Genomic DNA, 18,968 nt, shown 5'->3' with positions numbered 1-18,968 from the left:
GTCTCGAAGGCCAAGATATGAAACAGACAAAGATTGGGATAAACAAAAATGGGTTTGTATGAGGTCAACATTCAATCTTCAACAACAAAATTATAATTGGAAAAAAAAAAAAAAAAAAAAAAACAATAAATATTGTTATCAATTCAAATTTCTCAAAATAACAAAAAACATTATGATATCACATAAAACAACAAGTGGCGAGGTTCTAGTTTTTGACCAGGCATATGAGTTTTGAATTTGGGGTCAAACAGGCTTTTAAGATTTCAACATCCTCATTGTTTAAACCGGTCTAAGACTAACGTTCGGTAACATGCACTAAAGTCTACATTACTTATTCAGTAGCATGTGTAAAAGCCGGATAATAAATACTTTAATGGATCAGATATATATATACCTTAAAAATTCGTTTAAAAACGTTAAGTATTTCATGAGATCTAATTTCGTATTAGATAACATTGACGTATACGTGATTTTATCAGTGTGCTTATATTACGTTGATAAGGTTTTTCACAAATAATTGCTGTATTGGAAAAACTGTTTTTAAGATAATTTTACATTACATCAGGATTATTACCGTGCGTTTAAGTCGTATAGATCAACGTTCTTTTATTGTACACGATGCTATCTTTAAGATTAATTATATCTTATTACATTACAACCAACCCACAACCTACCAAAGTTTTGTATTTAAACGTTTTGAAAGTCGAATTGATAATCAAAATTTACAATTAATGTAATCATATTGGTTTAAATGAGACTGAGAGTTTTTAATTACTGATACTGAATGAAATCAAATGTGACTTATCAAAATTACTTCATTCAAAATAACACTTGACCAAAATATTCAATTTCATGAGTTCGGAGGTCCAAATATATGAGAGCCCTTAGAAAATAATAAAATGAAAAAAGCGTCAAATATGTATTTTTATAAAAAGTTCTTAGTATAGACAAGCGGTAAGAAAATAAAACTATCTTGCCTGACTTGTACCAGGTCAGGAATATGACAGTTGTTTTCCATTCGTTTGATGTGTTTGAGCTTTTGATTTTGCCATTTGATAAAGAACTATCTGTTTTAAATTTTCCTTGGAGTTCGTTATTTTTGTTATTCTACTTTTTGCCATTGTACGACCGCAAACAGTTTTGCAGTATCAAAAATAAATATTAACGTCAAATTACAACTTGAAATTGTACTGACAGTTCTGCCGGAAAAAAGGATGCAAGGTAATCGCAATGAGACAACATTTCACTGACAAAAACCAATCTAGACATCCTACAGTCTTCAACGATATACAGGAGTGTCTACACATACTATAAAACTTTTGTCGCACCGAGTAAACTAATAACTTTTTATGGTAGTGTATGCACAACATAGCTATATTTTTGAGGAATTTAGACAAAATATTGTAAATTAGCTGAACTGTTTAGATAAATCATCTGTTCATAATTAATTTGATGACACATATTTGTATATTTTAGCTGCCATTTCCATTTGAATATATGTATTGAATTCCTCTTGTAACACTACATATGTCTGAGAGTTTACAATGAAGAATTTGAACTTGAACTTCTATATATGTTGGTCTCTGATGGATAGTTGACTCATTGGCAATCATACCATCTTCTTTTTTTTAATTCAAATTACGAAGTTGAATGTGTTTTAAAACCAACATTCAAGCGTAAATGATCGTCAGTCTTTCTTTGATTCACGGTTTCACTTTGACATTTCATTATTGTATTCATTAAGTATTTACATTCATATATTAGTACTCTGGTGCACCTATTTCTACATAAGATCTATATTCGTTTTCGATAAAACCGGACCTCAATAGAAAGTTGTCAATTATGTAAAATATAATGCTACATAGGGACATTCACGTAAATTAAAATTGTTCAACCAGGATTTTATGATAATGGTACATGAACAAAGCACGCCCATCGTATTAATCACCACTATTGTACAAGTACTTCGCGTTGTAACCTACACTATCAATTATAACTTCTTAAATTACATCATTTTATTTTCATTTTACCATATTTACTCGACATGTAGCTTCTAAATTTTCTTATCTCACATTTATGCACTTCAAATTTAAATCGAATTGATTGTCTATCATCTTTTTAGGGTATCTCGTGTTTCCATTTCATTAAATTGTACTTAAATGTCATTATGTTTTACAATACTGTAATATATTATATTTACTATTTTCTACAAAAGTTTTTACGTATTTGTTAAATTTTGTTGTATGTTTGTTTGGATTACTTAATTTAGTTATGTTATATATCTACGATGTATTATTTTCACAATTTTAGCTGCTAGATCTCAATTATTGTCATTTATATAATTACAACAATGTATGTCTGTGTTGGTTGCTTACACAGTTTTGTCAATATAACAGAACTAGAAATAACTGGCAAACATGTACACATGTACAAGTTTGAGCTAAGTTAGCTATAAAACCAGGTTTAGACATCTACGTCGTCTGTCTGCTAAGTACCTAACGTGACCTATTCCCGAATATGACTGGTTTGCCGAGTGTGAATTCGCATTGCTATACGATGTGTCTCGGTATTTATACATCCAACATTAATGTATTAAGTTATGATGTTTCTTCTGTAAGTACCGTTTGAAATTGTGTTATGTCTTATCGTCTGTGGTTTGAATTCTGTATTTTTGGAACATTTCACATGTGTCTTATTTGTCAGTATAATCGAGTTAATTTCCATTTTCCATGGATAAAATATTGTGTTAGTCCAAATAATTATGACGTCGTCACAGCATTAATTTAAAATAGCCTTTCAAGACCGTCATAATCATGCTAATTATTTGGACTAGTATTGTGAAAATGATTGTGATTTATTTTATCTCGTTCCATATAATTGTATGATTTTCAAGATTATATATACGTCACAAAAATACGTCACTTTTTGTGGCGTTGCTCCATTCATGTGACGGGCAGTTTGTGGTGTTCTGTGCTGTCGTTAATTGGAGATGCCCTGTGTTATTCTGCGGTATACATGTTGTAATATACTATTATATTATTTATTTATGCATTTCTCTGTGCTGAGTGTTCTTGCATTTGTTTGTACTGCATTCCTGTCACGTAGTGTTGTCATTTTAGCGATATTTTTTACATTGCCATATAAGCGGGAGGTTTGGATAGCCATAAAATTAGGTTCAACCCACCATTTTTTCTTAAAATGTCCTGTACCAAGTCAGGAATATGGCAGTTGTTTTCAAATAGTCCGTTTCTATGTATGTAGACGCTTGTTTTTGTTGCAGTTCAGTGTTTCTGTTGTTCCGTTGTTTTCCTCTTATAGTTGATGTGTTTCCCTCAGTTTTAGTTTGTAACCCGGATTTGTTTTCTTTTAATCCATTTATGACTTTTGAAAAGCGGTATACTACTGTTTTAATTAGCAAACCGCAGAAGATGCCAAATCTAAGTCAGCAATATGACAGTCGTTTTCCAGTCATTCCGTTGGTTGACATGAGCTTTTGGTTATGTCAGTTTTTATCGACTTCCCTGTTTTGAATTTACCTTGCAGTTTAGTTTCTTTGTTATTTCATTTTTTATCAATTTTATTCGGTCTTGTTAGATTTATAAATTACTTACACCGTATACACATAGATACACAATCGGTGATATTCAAATCAATTAACAATTGCATTGATATACTGAGTTCAATGTTCCTATACATGCTATAGTCTTTGTTCTAAAGTGTCGAAACTGTTTAAATATTAATATACGAGTCTTATGATTCTCCAAAACATTTAAAACTTCTAACAGTGTATACATGTGCAAAACAATCAAGTGGAAAAGAACATATATGGTAGATAGATTAAAAGTAGCTCTATTTAACTTAATTTAAAGAACAAAACTGTTTTTGTCAACTCTAAGCAAGACCGTGAAAACATAGCTGTTGTCTAAGTGTTGTATTGTTTTGTTCCAAATTTGTCGTCTTATTATTGTGTTCTATTGTTCTGGATTTGTTATCTTTGTATTGCATTGTTTTGATCCAGATTTATTATTTGTTGGTTTGTATTATCTTGATATATACGTGTTTATTGTTAAGATTGATTATGCTATTATTTATAATGTTGAGATTTTATTATATTATGTTGTTATTTTTATTTTAATCTGCTTAAGGAGTTCAGATTCCGATATTGCTTAATGAAATAAAGATAAACAACTTCGAGTTTGTTGGTTATAACCGGAACAAGTCTGTAGGTCAGGTGAAACAAAAATATTTTAACACCAATATCTTTTCCAGTGGGACAAGGTCCATCGCCAGTTTCGACGTTTCTGCTATGCATGCATCACAGATTCGGTAGTCATATCATATGGTATGCATTTTACTGTACCACCTGCGCATTCAGACAATAAGTGTCTCCTCATTGATGCTCGCAACAAACAATGGAAAACTCTAAATCTAAATTTAATAAAAACGTTGAAAAGCTGGTACAATTGTCATCCAAGGTGAAGACTTTTTTTTCGAGTTAAATCAAATTGATTTATATCGTTCATATTGGTCTATCTATAGATAATTGGGAAGAAAAAACAACGATCAATTTGTATTTTTGAACGATATAAGTCAGTGTATTGGTATCAGCATTATTAATAAATCATTGCAGTTAAAACAATGATTGTATATAAACATTCACTTGCAAATAAAATAGAATATGGCAAGTTTGTACAAATATCAACGATTTATTGATATCCATGTCTTGCTAGAAATAAAACAAACATGACGACTGTCTATATATATGTAATTTTATTTCTTTATTCCAAACACAATAAACCATATATATATAGATGTACATTGTATATATACATGTTAAACAATAAAAAACAACAATTGTAAAATAAATAAACATTAAGTCACTATTTTGGTATAGGTAAGTTTTGAGTCCTATTTATTTTCAAACGTTTCAAAAATGTTATTGTATATGTCATGATTTGTATTACAGTTAATAGGTCTTTGGTATGACTGAAAGTATTGCATTTTCTATTGTTTGTGAGACTGTAAGGCACGAAGACTTAGTATAATGTGCTACCTAATGAATGTTTATTTACTTGTAAATATATCTTACATTTAAACGACGTTTTTTGTACTATTATATTTTTTACAAAATATTCCTATTCTTATCTCAAAACTTAATAAACAGCTGCGTCATGAGCGCATGATACGCCCGTCGCATTTTCAAAGAATAAAGTTCAATCACTTCTCAATGTCATATTTATGAAAATCGAAAGGGAGCTTTTTTCAATAGATTTAAACAATTCACCAAAGTTTCATAAGAACTGCTGAAAGCATTTTTGAGGTATTGTCCGAAAACTGGAAAATCCCCCTTTTTTTAATGAATAAAACCTCATAACTCGGAAACGTAAAATCTGAAATTTATAAAAAACGATATGGAGCTCACGTCAACAGATATAAACAATTCACCAAAGTTTTATGCAAATTGGTTAAAGCGTTTATGAGTTAATGTCCGACATGTTGATGACAGACGGACAGACGGACGGATGGAAAGACATACAGACGGACGGATAGACGGACAACGGTATACCATAATACGTCCCGTAAACGGGCGTATAAAAAATGAACACAAAAACATCATTCAATATAGCGATTAGTAATATTCAATGAATTATAAACCTAGAAATTATAGCGCCGCATAAATTTTGTTTTTCAATGATTAGTTTTGCATTAGTTTTGTTGGAAATTGTTAAATCTACAATCCTTTAGATCTTAGAAAATAAGAATGACATATATAAGAATATTCGCGACAGGTACATTTTAGAGAAAGAAACAGTATCAGAAAAGCGAAAGATAAATAGGGGGTTTCTGAGCAATGTCCTTCACCAGACAAGTTTGTCAATTATGCATGCCTTAATGGCGTCATTTACTAGATACTGTGGATTTATTCATTTTTGTGGGTATCAATTTTCGAGGATTGAGGAAAACTTGCATTTTCGTGGATATCTGATTACGTGGTTTTGACATCTATGCATACAAAGCTTATAGAAAATTTGCAATGCGTTAAATATTTGAATTTGTGGTTCATCTGTACACACGAAACCTACGAAAATTGGTATCCAAAGAATAAAAATGAATCCACAGTAGATGAACATTCCTGTATCCCGGCTTTATTCAAGTTCAACAAGCGTCTTCGGGGGTCGTCATTATGCAGGAGAATCTAGAAATAATTTTTGTTCAATAAGTTGCAATCACATTAACAATCATTTAAGAATTGAATGCTTCTTTTTGTAACTTCATCGGGGTGTAAAATTGTTGACCGAAGTACATTTTGTATGAAGCGCGAAAGCACGGTCAACGCTTTTACAACCCTATGAAGTTACAAAAAGAAGCATTCAATACTTATAATTACATTTTTTAGCTAGGATCATGAAAACACGATTTTTATCAAGTTTTTATTTAATTTACCTGTGCACTTTATTGTGGGACCTCGTGTCATCATGAATGATAAATTTCATTGTGTAATGAAGTTGATTAAGGAATAACGCGAGATTGCAGTTAGCCAATCAGAATAACGTATTATAATGAAACATACATCTAATGTAATTATTATAATTTAAGTTGCCGAATAATTCGGTCAACGTTGAAAGGAAGTGACGATTCCCCTCGACGGACAAATGACTTTTACTTAAACCAAAGATTTTTGACGGAATATAAACGAACCCAAAGACGTATTTTCTCTAGAAAATGTCCTGTTATATAGTATTATGATACGGGGAGCATTCATAATGCCAAAGATTTATACAATATATATAATTAAAGAGATATGGTATGATTGTCGATTAGACAACTATCCAAAAGTACAAGGGATAAAGATGTAAACAACAAATATGTATTAATGAATTAATATCAACGAATTCAATATCATTTTGAAAATACAAAATAACTTACCCTTACAAAAATTAATATTACCTACAGTCCTTATTGATATTTGTCACATCATATACAAAGCAAATGGAACATTTGAGATGATGGAATTTTTTTAAAAGTCATCAGATCAAAAATGTAAACGCATTGACTACAAAACATATTCTTCCAAATTAATACATACACATGATCAAAACATAATTTAATAGTTGATAACATACATAAAAGTAATGCATGTCCCCATATTCTAAATATAGTGCCGTCTTGTTAGAATACTCACATAGAAAAGTGCTAAAGATTCAATACATTAATCTCAGTATAAAATAGGGACGGACGGTATGTTTGCCAGTGAGACAGCTATCCAAAAGAGTCCAAATGAGGTGGCCTACCATAAAACGTTCATCAAGTATAATTATTTTATCAGAGTACTGTTTACCCTATAACAATAAATGTGTATGCCTACATATATATTTTCACTACTAAAAACATGCGTTGACCTTGATTCTGTAGAATTGATAATAAATATCGATTGACAATAGCTGCCACTGAAGTGAACATCAAGTATGATTAACAAAAATAAACAATCTGTAAATAGTAAATTCAGAACTCGTCCAAATGTGAACTGAATCATAAAATCAGCTGAAAGATGATTCAAGCCCTCATCAAGTATAAATGTGATCAAAATATATATATATAAGCCAGCAGAACAGTCGAAACGTCTACGTTCAATATTTCTAATGGATGGAGGGTTGCAAGCTTACATTAAGCACAACTATCAATGTTATATGCGACTGATTTCATACTAATCAAACTTTTAAATTAACACATAAAGGGAAAATTTGTTCTGTTTGAATATTAATTAAAACATATCAATAATGAAAGAATAAAACAATATACAGCGATTATAGAAATATGTCTGAAAAAGTCTGAATAGACACTAAGTACTTTTTTTCATTTTGTCTTTTCATAGCCTGACATAGCACCATTCAGTGGAGATTTAGTGAAGATTCGAAGGCACATCACAGAAGAACAATCTCCAGTTTCGTCTTCTGTGTCCATTTCAATTTCCTGTTTGTGTGTGACGTAATCGACCACTTCCGGTAAAGACGAAAACTCCCGTCCAGCAAATTTTAAATGAGCATTGTATGGAGATGCAGACAGAGCTGTCTTAGGATCACCCTACAAATCAGTAATATATATTACGAATGTCAGTAAATATAGAAAATGCAATACACCCTACTATTGTCTATGAGAAAGGATAGCTTCTTCTAAAATGTAGTTCTCTCTTTTGGAGCAGATTCTGTTAACCCTTCCGGAGCAACTGCGATAATTCCCGATTTGTGATGAGATTCGTGTTGCTCAGTCTTTAGTTTTTTAGGTTGTGTTTTGCAGACTGCCTTTTTTGGGGTTTTTTTTTGCCATGAAATTCTCAGTTTGTCATGACTTACGAAATTGAATATCCCTTTTTTGTCTTCTACCTCTCGTGTATGGCCGGTTGAGTAGGTAATTACACTGAACATATCTAATTATATTGGTAGTTTGTGAATTAGAATGCACACACAGTATGGAGCTATTTGTTTTTGGGATAACTTTGTGTTGCATTTTATCAAGTTGTGTTTTTGTCCACAATTGTATGATAAAAACATGCTGATCAAACTGAATCAGAAGTAATAAAAAGTCAAAAACGAAGCAAATCTTCATAATTACACAATGTATTACAGACATACGGATGTAGAAGGAAAGATATTGAAATCACGTAAATAGTTATAGAATTAGAATATATACCATGCAAAACCAGTCGTATAAAAAGGGTTATTTTTGCTGCAAGATCTAACCTGGTGAATGACTAAGTCATAGTTAACGCAATAGACCAACAGTAAGACACAAGCAGAAAATGGCATGATTTGTGAGGTAAACTTGAGTCGCACAAATGTTGGCAAAATAAATAAATCTATGCACGAATGTACACTTTGATATTATAAACATTCATTTCCTACCAGCAGCTATGTTATTAAATTTGCCTGGAAATGGAAAAAGGAATGATATAATGGTGAATATTTAGACCTTTGACTAATAATACCTGTATTTTCAAATGATGGCAGTGATCTTCGTGTCTCACAGATAAAGCAAAATCTCCATCCTCTCCATCCGTACCACTTATCCTTCAAATACAACAACTTATATAAAGCAGAACTTATTAGTGTGTGTGTGTGTGTTGTGTGTGTTGTGTGTGTGTGTTGTGTGTGTGTGTGTGAGAGAGAGAGAGAGAGACAGAGAATGTGTGTGGATCTTATGTTGAACAATATACTCCAGCTTTTTGCATTTTTTTGTCACTTAGGAGTTGATGATGGCATATCTTACTATTTGGTGGTTGAGTTTGATCTGTAAAAGTAGTTTAAACTTTTGTCTTTAAGTTTACTTATACCTTCATATCTTATTCATACGTGACACTTTCAGTGTTTTATATGCCCCATGCGTTCCTGTTTTATATTAAGGTTTTCAGGATTTCATTTACAATTCAAATGATACATTAGATAGGTCATCGTAATGACGGGAACAAATTTAAAATTACTACAATATACTTTTGAGGTCTGGATAAGGGTGAAATATTTTGACTGCCACTGGATGATGAGGATTCGTTCCATAGAAGGCAAAATGTTGCCTTGCAATGTACTATCTTCTAATTCTTCTGAGAGTTGTTATAAAGGTTCTATTATGTTCAAACAGTGTGGTACTCACCCTATACGACGTATCGGATGTAATATATCCATTTAATCCTAACGTGGTTGTGTATTTTTACAACATGCACAATAAAATGGATGCACTTCTTTAGAAATGTTTTACTGCTTGACGAGATAACCATATTTCTATATCCCAGTCAATTATTGTGGTGCAAGGAATATATAGATATTTACTATTAGGTGGAAATGACATGCTAAAAAGTTACGATGTTCCTATTTTTTTCATGTTAAAATGGACACTTAAGGATTTTTAATCATAAACTTATTTTTCTAACTGGATGAATTAGTACAAATACCAACCTTACGAGATAGGATTTATCTTTACAGTCCTGAGCCAATAAACATTTCTCGGCTTCTTCACGTGTCATATCACCAACAAACCAACTAATAAAAAGAAAATTTGATAAATCACATATTTTTCCTCAATGAACGGTACAATTTTCTATTTTCCCCTAACATCCGAGAAAAATATATACCAGCACATTGATCCAATATATCAATACTACAATGATTTTTTTCACGTGGCATTTCAATTTAGTTTCTGCTAAGCAACAAGCTAGACGTTTTAAGTTTAAAATGTTTTAGATAACTTTTAACATCTATACTATAGACAGGTTTGCACAGTACCTGAAGTCAGCTCCTCTCCTTCCCCTTTTGCCTTAACAAATACCCCCCCCACCCCACCCCAAAAAAAAACCCAAACAAGTGTAAATGTATTTAGTAATATCTGTTATCTCTTTTAATTGCTGGGTGTATGCCATAAATATGTTGACGTTCAATGAATCGCAGGTAGAAAGAATTATGTAAACAAATCTGTCATCCCTTAATAAACGCACTTGTGTTCTCAAGGTCGAGTTAATCTTTGTCAACTTTTGAAATTTTAATTTTTCGTAACTATGCACTTCCAACGTTTCATCATATTTTTTTGTGATAATCGATAATGTACTTAAATCTATTGGATGTCTTTTATGGCATTTTAGCGCATGAAAGTATCAACATCCATTTAATCAAACCATTCTCCATATCGATGGCTTTTTCAACTTTTGTATTGAGCTACATTTTCATTGTACTTCTTTTTCACTTGACCTATAACATTGACCATTGAAAATTAATTAATTAAATATATATCTATAGCAAACCTTGATTTGATTTTTTTGTCTTTATCTCTTGTCTTCAGGGATCTTTTTATTAACAGATGTAACTGAATAATAAAACAATTATTGTATAATAAAAATTTAATTTGGTAGGATAATAAAAGAAACAGAAGATAAAATGAATAACAGCAAATATAATAAACCCTTTCTAAAATTTTATTTATTTGGGCACTTCAATCCTTGTGTGGCAGGGATGAGCATCCGAAACATCCAATACCCCACCCTTTCTATATGTCAATAACAGAAATACAAACCCTATCATATTTATCTTTTTATAATAAATACATCATATCGTGGTTGGGCTATTTCGTAGGAATATGAATATATTTGACAAATATCTGATCTATTTACAACTGTGGTTTTATTCGCATCTGTGCAAAATATTGAAATCTGATTAGTTTAAATAATTAATCAAAATCCACTTTTTTCTCGAAAACCCGTAGAAGGGTATTTTCCACGACGTCACGACTTAATGTATTGCGACGTCATGAATCGAAAACTATTCGTTTTTAATTTTGAATAAACTCAGCTTTTAAACTATATTGAAAACTTTTAAACAATTCAAAATTTAGTAAATTTAAGACTAAGGATTGCCCTTATCGCACCTTGTCCTTTTAACTATTCGTTGAATGCGTGTCGTATTTTTCATGACTGAAAAATTGTCAAGGGAAAATGTATAAAGCAGTTTTACATGATACATTGTTCAACCTTATATATAATACCTGATATATCAATGCACATCTGTTGTCCTGCTTTTTGATTGGACCAAATAAATCAGTTATCCTCTTCAAATCGGACAGCTTTATACCAGCAATAGGGTCTGTGAATAGTGTGTAATTTTATATTATTATGAAGAAAATTAACATAAATATGCTATGTTTACAATGCATATAAGACTATAAGAATATAAAACATGAGAATATAAGATATGAGAATATAAGATATGAGAATATAAGATATAAGAATGTAAGATATGAGAATATAAGAATATAAGAATATAAGACATGAGAATATAAGATATGAGAATATAAAATATGAGAATATAAGATATAAGAATAAAAGATATAAGATTCTCTACATTGTATGAGTTCAGTAATTCAACACAACTTCATCGTTTTGTCAATGAATAATAAAATAGTGCATTATAAAAAGTAAGAACTAAATGATATACATACTTCCACATCAAACATGTACCTAATGAAGTTAAATATATATCTTGGTGCGAGGTTGATCTACATTAAGATTAAGTTATAGTGTTGTGAATATATATTGCATTTTATTTTGCCATTTTTTAATACAAAGCAAAAGACGAAGTAATAAAATTACCTTTTCGGTCAACATTTAATAGAAATTTCAAAAGGTTTATGGTACTTTTACTCTTCAGACCTTCTTCTCTCGGAAATGCGTCTTTCAATCTCTCCAGAAATTTTTCAAAGAACTATAAATAGATACGAAAAGATTATTTAACATATCATACTTATGTTTAGTAAATTTGACACTTAGGTAAAAACACGGGATCCACAGTTCCCCTGGAGCCTAAAGCCAATGTATCTTGAGCCCATTATACTTTCTTAGGACCTATTCATCCTTTAAGAGGAAACCATGGAGTAATAAACCCCCCAAAAAAGCATTGATAAGAGGAGCCCGGAACCAATAATGTTGAGCCTCGAACCCGACGGTAAAATTAGGCGTGTTATCCCCCAATCACACTGTCTTCAAAGTAATTCAGCAATAGTTGGGCCGATATTTATATTACGTGCAGCTAATTATAATGTACAATGTATGCTTTGAGGAAAATTTTTAATTCAAAATACTTTTGAAATTCGTACCAAAATCAAAAGATTTCAATTGAAATTATTGATATTATAACTAAATTTACTAAATTTTATTTATTACATTTATCCATTAATGAACAAATCGTATATTTTTTATATATACAATTTGACAATTTGTATAAAACTAAATAATAATAATAATAATAATAATAATAATAATAATAATAATAATAATAGTAATAATAATAATAATAATAATCAAAACATTTATGTAAGTTTGTAATGTACAGACCTTAACATGACAGCTTTGATCAGCATTTGGTCCTTCGTTGTCAATTTCTCTCCAGAACTGTTTTGTCTCTTCACAGTTCAATTTCTGCATCAGCAGTTTACATGAACCACCTGTGTAAAAAAACTCATCACAGATACCAGAATTTAACTTTTGTACGACAGACGGCGCGTTTCGTCTACAAAAGACTCATCATCTCGCCCGAATAAAAAAAGTTCAGGAAGACAGAGTTCGAATTTTGTAAGACATTTACCGTTCTAGAGATATTCCCTTTTTTAACTTGGAAAATTGCAAAGCTTGAGCGGGGGCCTTCGTGTCTTCAGACGCATTCTTCTTTTATCTCATCAAATAAAAGCATAGGATGAATGAACAAGCCGAAAATCTTTTATCTTTCTTTGTTTAACATATTCAATTTGGACTATACAAAATAATGAGATGTCAGAGGTTCATGTATGATTGGCAATGTGACTATGAGAGAGTTCAAATGACTGGGATATAAGCAATATAGGTTACATGACTGTTTTGAATAAAAAGACAGTAACTTCTATCAGTTTTATTTATAATTTCTTTCAAAAATCTCTAATAAATCGGGATTATATTCATATCATCATGAGTTCTTTAATTGTAGAAATTTTAACTGGACGTTAAGCAAACAACAGTCTTTCAATAAATCAAATGTAGAACATTTAGAATTAAATGTCATATATCAATTATGACAACATAAAAAGCGTTTTAATAACTTAAAGCATTGCAAAAGGATTTAAGAACTTAAAGCATTGTCAAATGAGTAAAGACAATCAGGCCAATATTTGGCACACAAATTAGTGAACATTTTAACATAACTATATATAACCTTATACCGGTATTTGCGATAAAATTGCAAAGATAAAGGTATTAAAGACACAAAACAAAATTAGCATATAACGGGTTGCATTTACAATAGCAATTAACAAATTAATGACGAAATAAGAAAATTTTGTAGCATATTTAGATTTTCCTTAACAATGTATTTATTATCTTTAATAATGAATGGAGATGTGGCATGATTGAATCCGAATAACGTCGAGTCAGCAATTATATGTTACCGTAAGGCCTTCAACAATAAGCAAAAAACCCTTACCGCATAGTACGTTATTTAGCCTCAGACAAAGATCAAAGTAAGAAAATGTATCAACCTTTTAGTATTCGGCAAGAGACTTGTGTTTACAATCGGCAAACCTAGCCATTCCAAAATTTCAAGTTGTCATACAAAAAAATATTTTTCATGACGTAATATTGTAAATATAATACTCGTAATATGATACATACAATCTCTATTGAATGAGCCACTAAAGCGACTAGATCCTTGGCTTAATTCAAGTTCAGAATAACTACTAGTGTCAGTGGATGAAGCTCTGGCTAAAAGTAAATACTGTTGTTCTACATCTACATTATTGGGTCGGTCCTCAACCACGGGGTTTCCTTTCTCAGACACTCCATCTTCATGTGTATTAGCCAGAGGATTGGAGAAAGGTTCCGGATGGCATTGCCTTCCTATTTCGTTATGGTGGTCTATATCCATGTGTTCACATGCCGGAGATCGCCGGTAGATAATTGTACGTGAATCATTAGTTTGTGACTGCACTGTTGCATGGTTTATGTCTTGTCCACATGGTTCTCCTCTATCAGTACAAGGACAAGCTTCTTTCTTTGGCTCTCGTGGGCTTTCAGATGGACTTCTCCTGCTCATATCACAGCAAAAGCCTATGTTGAAAAATTGTAATCCTTCAATATTTTAAAAGAGTTTCAGTGTGCAACTAAGGTTTCATTCAAGTGCATTTTATAAGTTTAATTGAAGTGGTTTGTGTTTGGAGACTGCTACGCACCAGCTTGATAGAAAAATCTTTTACAGTCTCCAAGTCAAAACTTTATGAGCTTGCTACCCGTGCAATCAGACGTTTTTGCTAATTTGTATCTTAGAATTTTTAGAATAAATCACACCATTGGTTTCTCACTTAAACGGCCGTTTATTGCAGACAATACAGTTAGAACGTTACTCATTGTTTAAGGTTGTACTAAATACTTACATGTACATCCTTGTCATTTTATGTCTGATAAATAGTTGTCTTATTGGCAATCATGATTTCTATTATAAGGTACCTATTTTGTAACTTTGTGGAATTCGGTGTTAATGGCGGCTCTTTGAGAGTCTCTGTTAGTTCAGAGTTAATGGCGGCTCTTTGACAGTATCTGTTAGTTCAGAGTTAATGGCGGCTCTTTGACAGTCTCTGTTAGTTCAGAGTTATTGGCGGCTCTTTGACAGTATCTGTTAGTTCGGTGTTAATGACAGATCTTTGACAGTCTCTGGTAAATTATTCATAAATTTTCTAGATTCAGGGTATATCATCATGTCATATTGTTTAACAAGTCTGTTATTGAAAACCGCACATTGACCTCTAGATATAGGTCTTGGTTTGCTTTGGTTTTTTTCGTTGTTGTTTCTTTTTGCTGTCTCCTATCCATTTTTTCGAATTAATTTTCTTACCGTTTGTAGATTTTCTTAGTAGATATTTTTAAGAATTAATTAACTCCAAGTTTCTGAAAATTAAAAAAAATGATAATTGATTATGTAAGTTTTCCGATCATGTGGTTCTTAATAAGTGGATAAACCACAAAACATAAAACCTTAAGTGATCATTTCCTCATTTACGTTGTTAGAAAGTTCAAGGTTACCAATATCATATGTTAATTGAGAGGATTAAAAAAATCTTGAAAAATATCGTTTCAGACACTACTGCTACATCTCATTATTTCAAGAATTCAGTTAAGGAAAGTTACTTTGAAAACGAAAGATGAAAGTGACAGAATGAAGAAGAAATTGACACTCTCTTAAGATTTTTAGAATATACAAGAAATTGACACGGAGTCTCTCTTTTAATTATTATGTAAAATCTAATCTTTTCCACCGTAAATAGCAAAATTAAATTCAAAGGATTTATCCCTTTGTACGAATAAGTGTTTTTCAAGGACAATTTCAAATAATCTATAGACGAGACTTTTAGCGCAATTCGTGTGATACATTTATGCAAATGAAGGGAGATTTCAAATAAAGTATTCTATGATAACACACTAATTTTTATGCACTGCTTGTATATTGTCAGTGGCACAATTTAGATTTTGAAGAAAAGAGGGAAAGAGGAATAACTTTCCAATGTAAGAAGCTAAAAAGCCTTAATATTAGAAATCGCTGCCACAATTAAATAGCCCCTCCCCCCCCCCCCCCCCCCCCCCCCCCCCCCCAACTTAACTTGCCACTCTGTTTTACCAAATGCTGTAATATATCCAGTTAGACACACACTATTACTGTGTGGATGAAGATGACAATAAAACCCATGCGTAGTCTTTTAAACTTGAACGCATGTGCTTGTGCCTAACACTTCCTACTCCAAACAATAATGAATGCCAGACCTAATTTTATAACTAATATTGTCCTAGATAAATTCAAACACAAAATAAACCAATCGCATGAAATATGATAAATTGAATAACATAGAATAAAAATTCGTTTAATGGAGTTGAATAACTAGATATATTCTCCTAACCAGACATTAATATCCATGCACATTATTGAGAAAAAAGTTCATTGACATCTAGTTAGTACGGTATCAAGCATGTTGAAATTTTACAATAAATATTTCACGGTCTGAAAACTTTTAAATGTTTGAGACAACTTGCAAATAAAGATGTTTATTAAATGTACAACTTGTAAAACATAAATTACAACTTACTTCCAGTGTCACTTCCTCTACACTGCATCAACGTTTAATGGGTTTCCACGAACTACAAATGAAGACAAAAATAACTTTTTGTATTTCCCAGTAATGATTTAAACATTGTTAAATTTAAATTCAACAGGTAAATTAATTGTATTATTGGATATTATCAAAGTCACACAACAACAGTTAGGTCAAAGATTATTAAATGTATTCTTTTCATAAGAATGTGTAAACAAAAGCTCGAGCCGGGATCGCCTATTAAGAAATTATTAATAGCACTGATATTTCATGTGTATATGGAAGATGTCTCAGATGGTTAATTAAAAAAATACCAAAAACAATCAAAAAATTATTTTGGAGAAAGGGAGTGGAAGTCCCTTCTTAATTAGTAGATATACGTTGCTGAAAACTTGTATGTCTGTTTGTCATGCTTAATTCACTCAGCATATATATATTTGACAATAATACAATATTGTGATGAAAAATATGATTGACTAATTCATTGATTCGATAAGGCTGTATATATTACATGAATGTTCAAGAAAATTGCATTTCTATATAATATGAATATGCCATGATACATTATGTTGACTCTGGTGCAAAAGGGTGAGCTCATACTCTCCAACTCTGTATGGTTATGTGAACATGGTGAAGAAGCATCATATAAAACGGTGGATCGATCTCGTCAAACATCGAACCCACGTCTCCCTGCATTCGATCCGACTTCCGCATAAATTATAGGCTGTCTGGTTAAGATACATGATTTTATAAGATTTCTGCATATGATTGATAGTTTTAAATACGTTAGCACTTGTTAAGCATTATTTATTAAATAATATAATATTTGTCAACTGTATTCCCCCAAAACCATAGTATATTGTGGCAATGAACATGAAACGACATGGGGTGCACAATAGGGACCGATGTTTGACTGTCACAGAAAATATATTAAAGGTTTTGTAAGGGTGGGATAATCCACCACTATTGAGCCTACTCTTCGTGTCTAATGGGGAGATGGCCTTTTTCTTGCTTGGAAAAAGGGACAGTATTTCATGTTCCTTCAGTGAGACGGGATTTATATGTGTTTAAAACGGGATCAAAATATGTGTCAAACGGCAATATTCTGAAAATAAATCAAATGCATTTATCAAATTCGAAATGGACAAGTTCACCATGTTCAGTAGCTACAAATACCTGGATGAATTTAAAAATATAAAACGTAGATTTCATCAAAACTTACCTCAGATACATGCACATTGTAAACATGTAAAAATGGTTTTAGACTTACCTGTTTTAACATTACACATGTTACAATACACAATACTACATTTAAAAAACGTAAAGACATATTAACTATTTATAACATGGTTAAAATGAAATGTCTAATTCATTCATCCATGTCCTACCAGGACCATCTTTTTGAATAATAATTAATATAAAACAAAGCAACCCATGTAGTCATAAAAAAAAATGAAAAGACGTAATCCTAATATGAGATGATTTTTTCTGAATGCTTATTAAATAAAAGATAGAAGACTTTGGATTGTAATAACGATTATAAGTAAGATTAAGAAAGCAATGCAGCCCCTCCTCAGACGTCTTGCTACACATTCATCACAAAAACTCTGTCCTTATTTCTACTATTTCTGTTTGATACAAGGATCACATTCTTGAAATTGTCAAATTCTATTAGAATAAAGATGAGTCTAGTATTTTATTATGTTTTTATGAAATTAAATTGTTATTCGCTAGATGTTGCTGTTGCAGACATTTTATACAATTCTTAATCTATTTTTTATCTTATTTGTTGTGTTTTCACTTTTTATTTCTAGTTTAAAATGTCCTGCTTAGGCTTATTTAAATAAATACACAAAATTTGCAAACAACAGTCAACTTTGCAGTTTTGAGCTATCTTCAATCGTTTATGTTTTGCATTGGTTACCTGATATAATCATGCTATTGTTTAGTACCTCAAAGCCCGCATTTAAAGCTTTAGTATTGAGAATTTTAGTAAACATTTTAAGAATTTTTTGTTAATAGATTTGGTATTAAAAACAAAATCAAAAGACATTGACTCTACCTCTTTGATATAAAATTAAGGATATGAGTTATGATTGCCAATGAGACAGCTAGCTATCCACCAAATTTCAAATGAAGTGGATATAAGCAATTATAGACAGCCGTACAGCATTCAAAAATGAGTAAAACCCATAACGTATTGTCGGCTATAAAAGGTCCCGTTATGAAAAATATGAAACAATTCAATTGAGAAAACAAACGGCGTAATTTATAACAAAACACTTTGCGAAAAAAAAAAATGTGACAGACATGAACCAAGAACAGCCACTGAA

At 31.3% G+C, this 18,968-nt stretch overlaps 1 protein-coding gene across 7 annotated transcripts; it reads right to left on the bottom strand.

The window, feature by feature from the left end:
• Window positions 1-4,755: 4,755 nt before the first annotated feature.
• LOC127725189 (uncharacterized) lies at window positions 4,756-17,939 on the bottom strand. 7 transcript variants are annotated; one of them, XM_052232044.1, is made up of 10 exons: window positions 17,906-17,933; window positions 16,630-16,681; window positions 14,171-14,605; window positions 12,866-12,975; window positions 12,125-12,236; window positions 11,521-11,618; window positions 10,784-10,845; window positions 9,945-10,028; window positions 8,984-9,065; window positions 4,756-8,082 (listed from the first exon to the last, which is right to left on the bottom strand). In XM_052232044.1, exons 2-10 carry the CDS (start codon window positions 16,655-16,657, stop codon window positions 7,855-7,857), a joined length of 1,239 nt encoding a protein of 412 aa, XP_052088004.1. In that variant the 5' UTR covers window positions 16,658-16,681; window positions 17,906-17,933; the 3' UTR covers window positions 4,756-7,854. The 7 variants fall into 7 exon arrangements, with proteins under 7 accessions (XP_052088004.1, XP_052088007.1, XP_052088003.1 ...); XM_052232047.1 differs by lacking the exons at window positions 16,630-16,681; window positions 17,906-17,933 and adding exons at window positions 15,387-15,439; window positions 17,858-17,897; XM_052232043.1 differs by lacking the exon at window positions 17,906-17,933 and adding an exon at window positions 17,858-17,891.
• Between the last annotated feature and the right edge of the window lie 1,029 nt (window positions 17,940-18,968).

This window comes from Mytilus californianus, unplaced genomic scaffold (assembly GCF_021869535.1).
Source record: "Mytilus californianus isolate M0D057914Y unplaced genomic scaffold, xbMytCali1.0.p SCAF_15, whole genome shotgun sequence".
Lineage (NCBI taxonomy): Eukaryota > Metazoa > Mollusca > Bivalvia > Mytilida > Mytilidae > Mytilus > Mytilus californianus.
Note: the sequence above shows the minus strand (reverse complement) of the source record. Positions and strands in the feature narration are given on the sequence as shown.

Coding starts and splice junctions, on each gene's coding strand:
- LOC127725189 (XM_052232044.1), bottom strand. CDS start 16,657: ATGCAGTGTAGAGGAAGTGACACTGGAA. Junction 11,619..12,124: donor ATTAAATGTTGACCGAAAAG/GTAATTTTATTA, acceptor CACTATTCACAG/ACCCTATTGCTGGTATAAAG. Junction 9,066..9,944: donor GATAAATCCTATCTCGTAAG/GTTGGTATTTGT, acceptor TTGTATTTGAAG/GATAAGTGGTACGGATGGAG.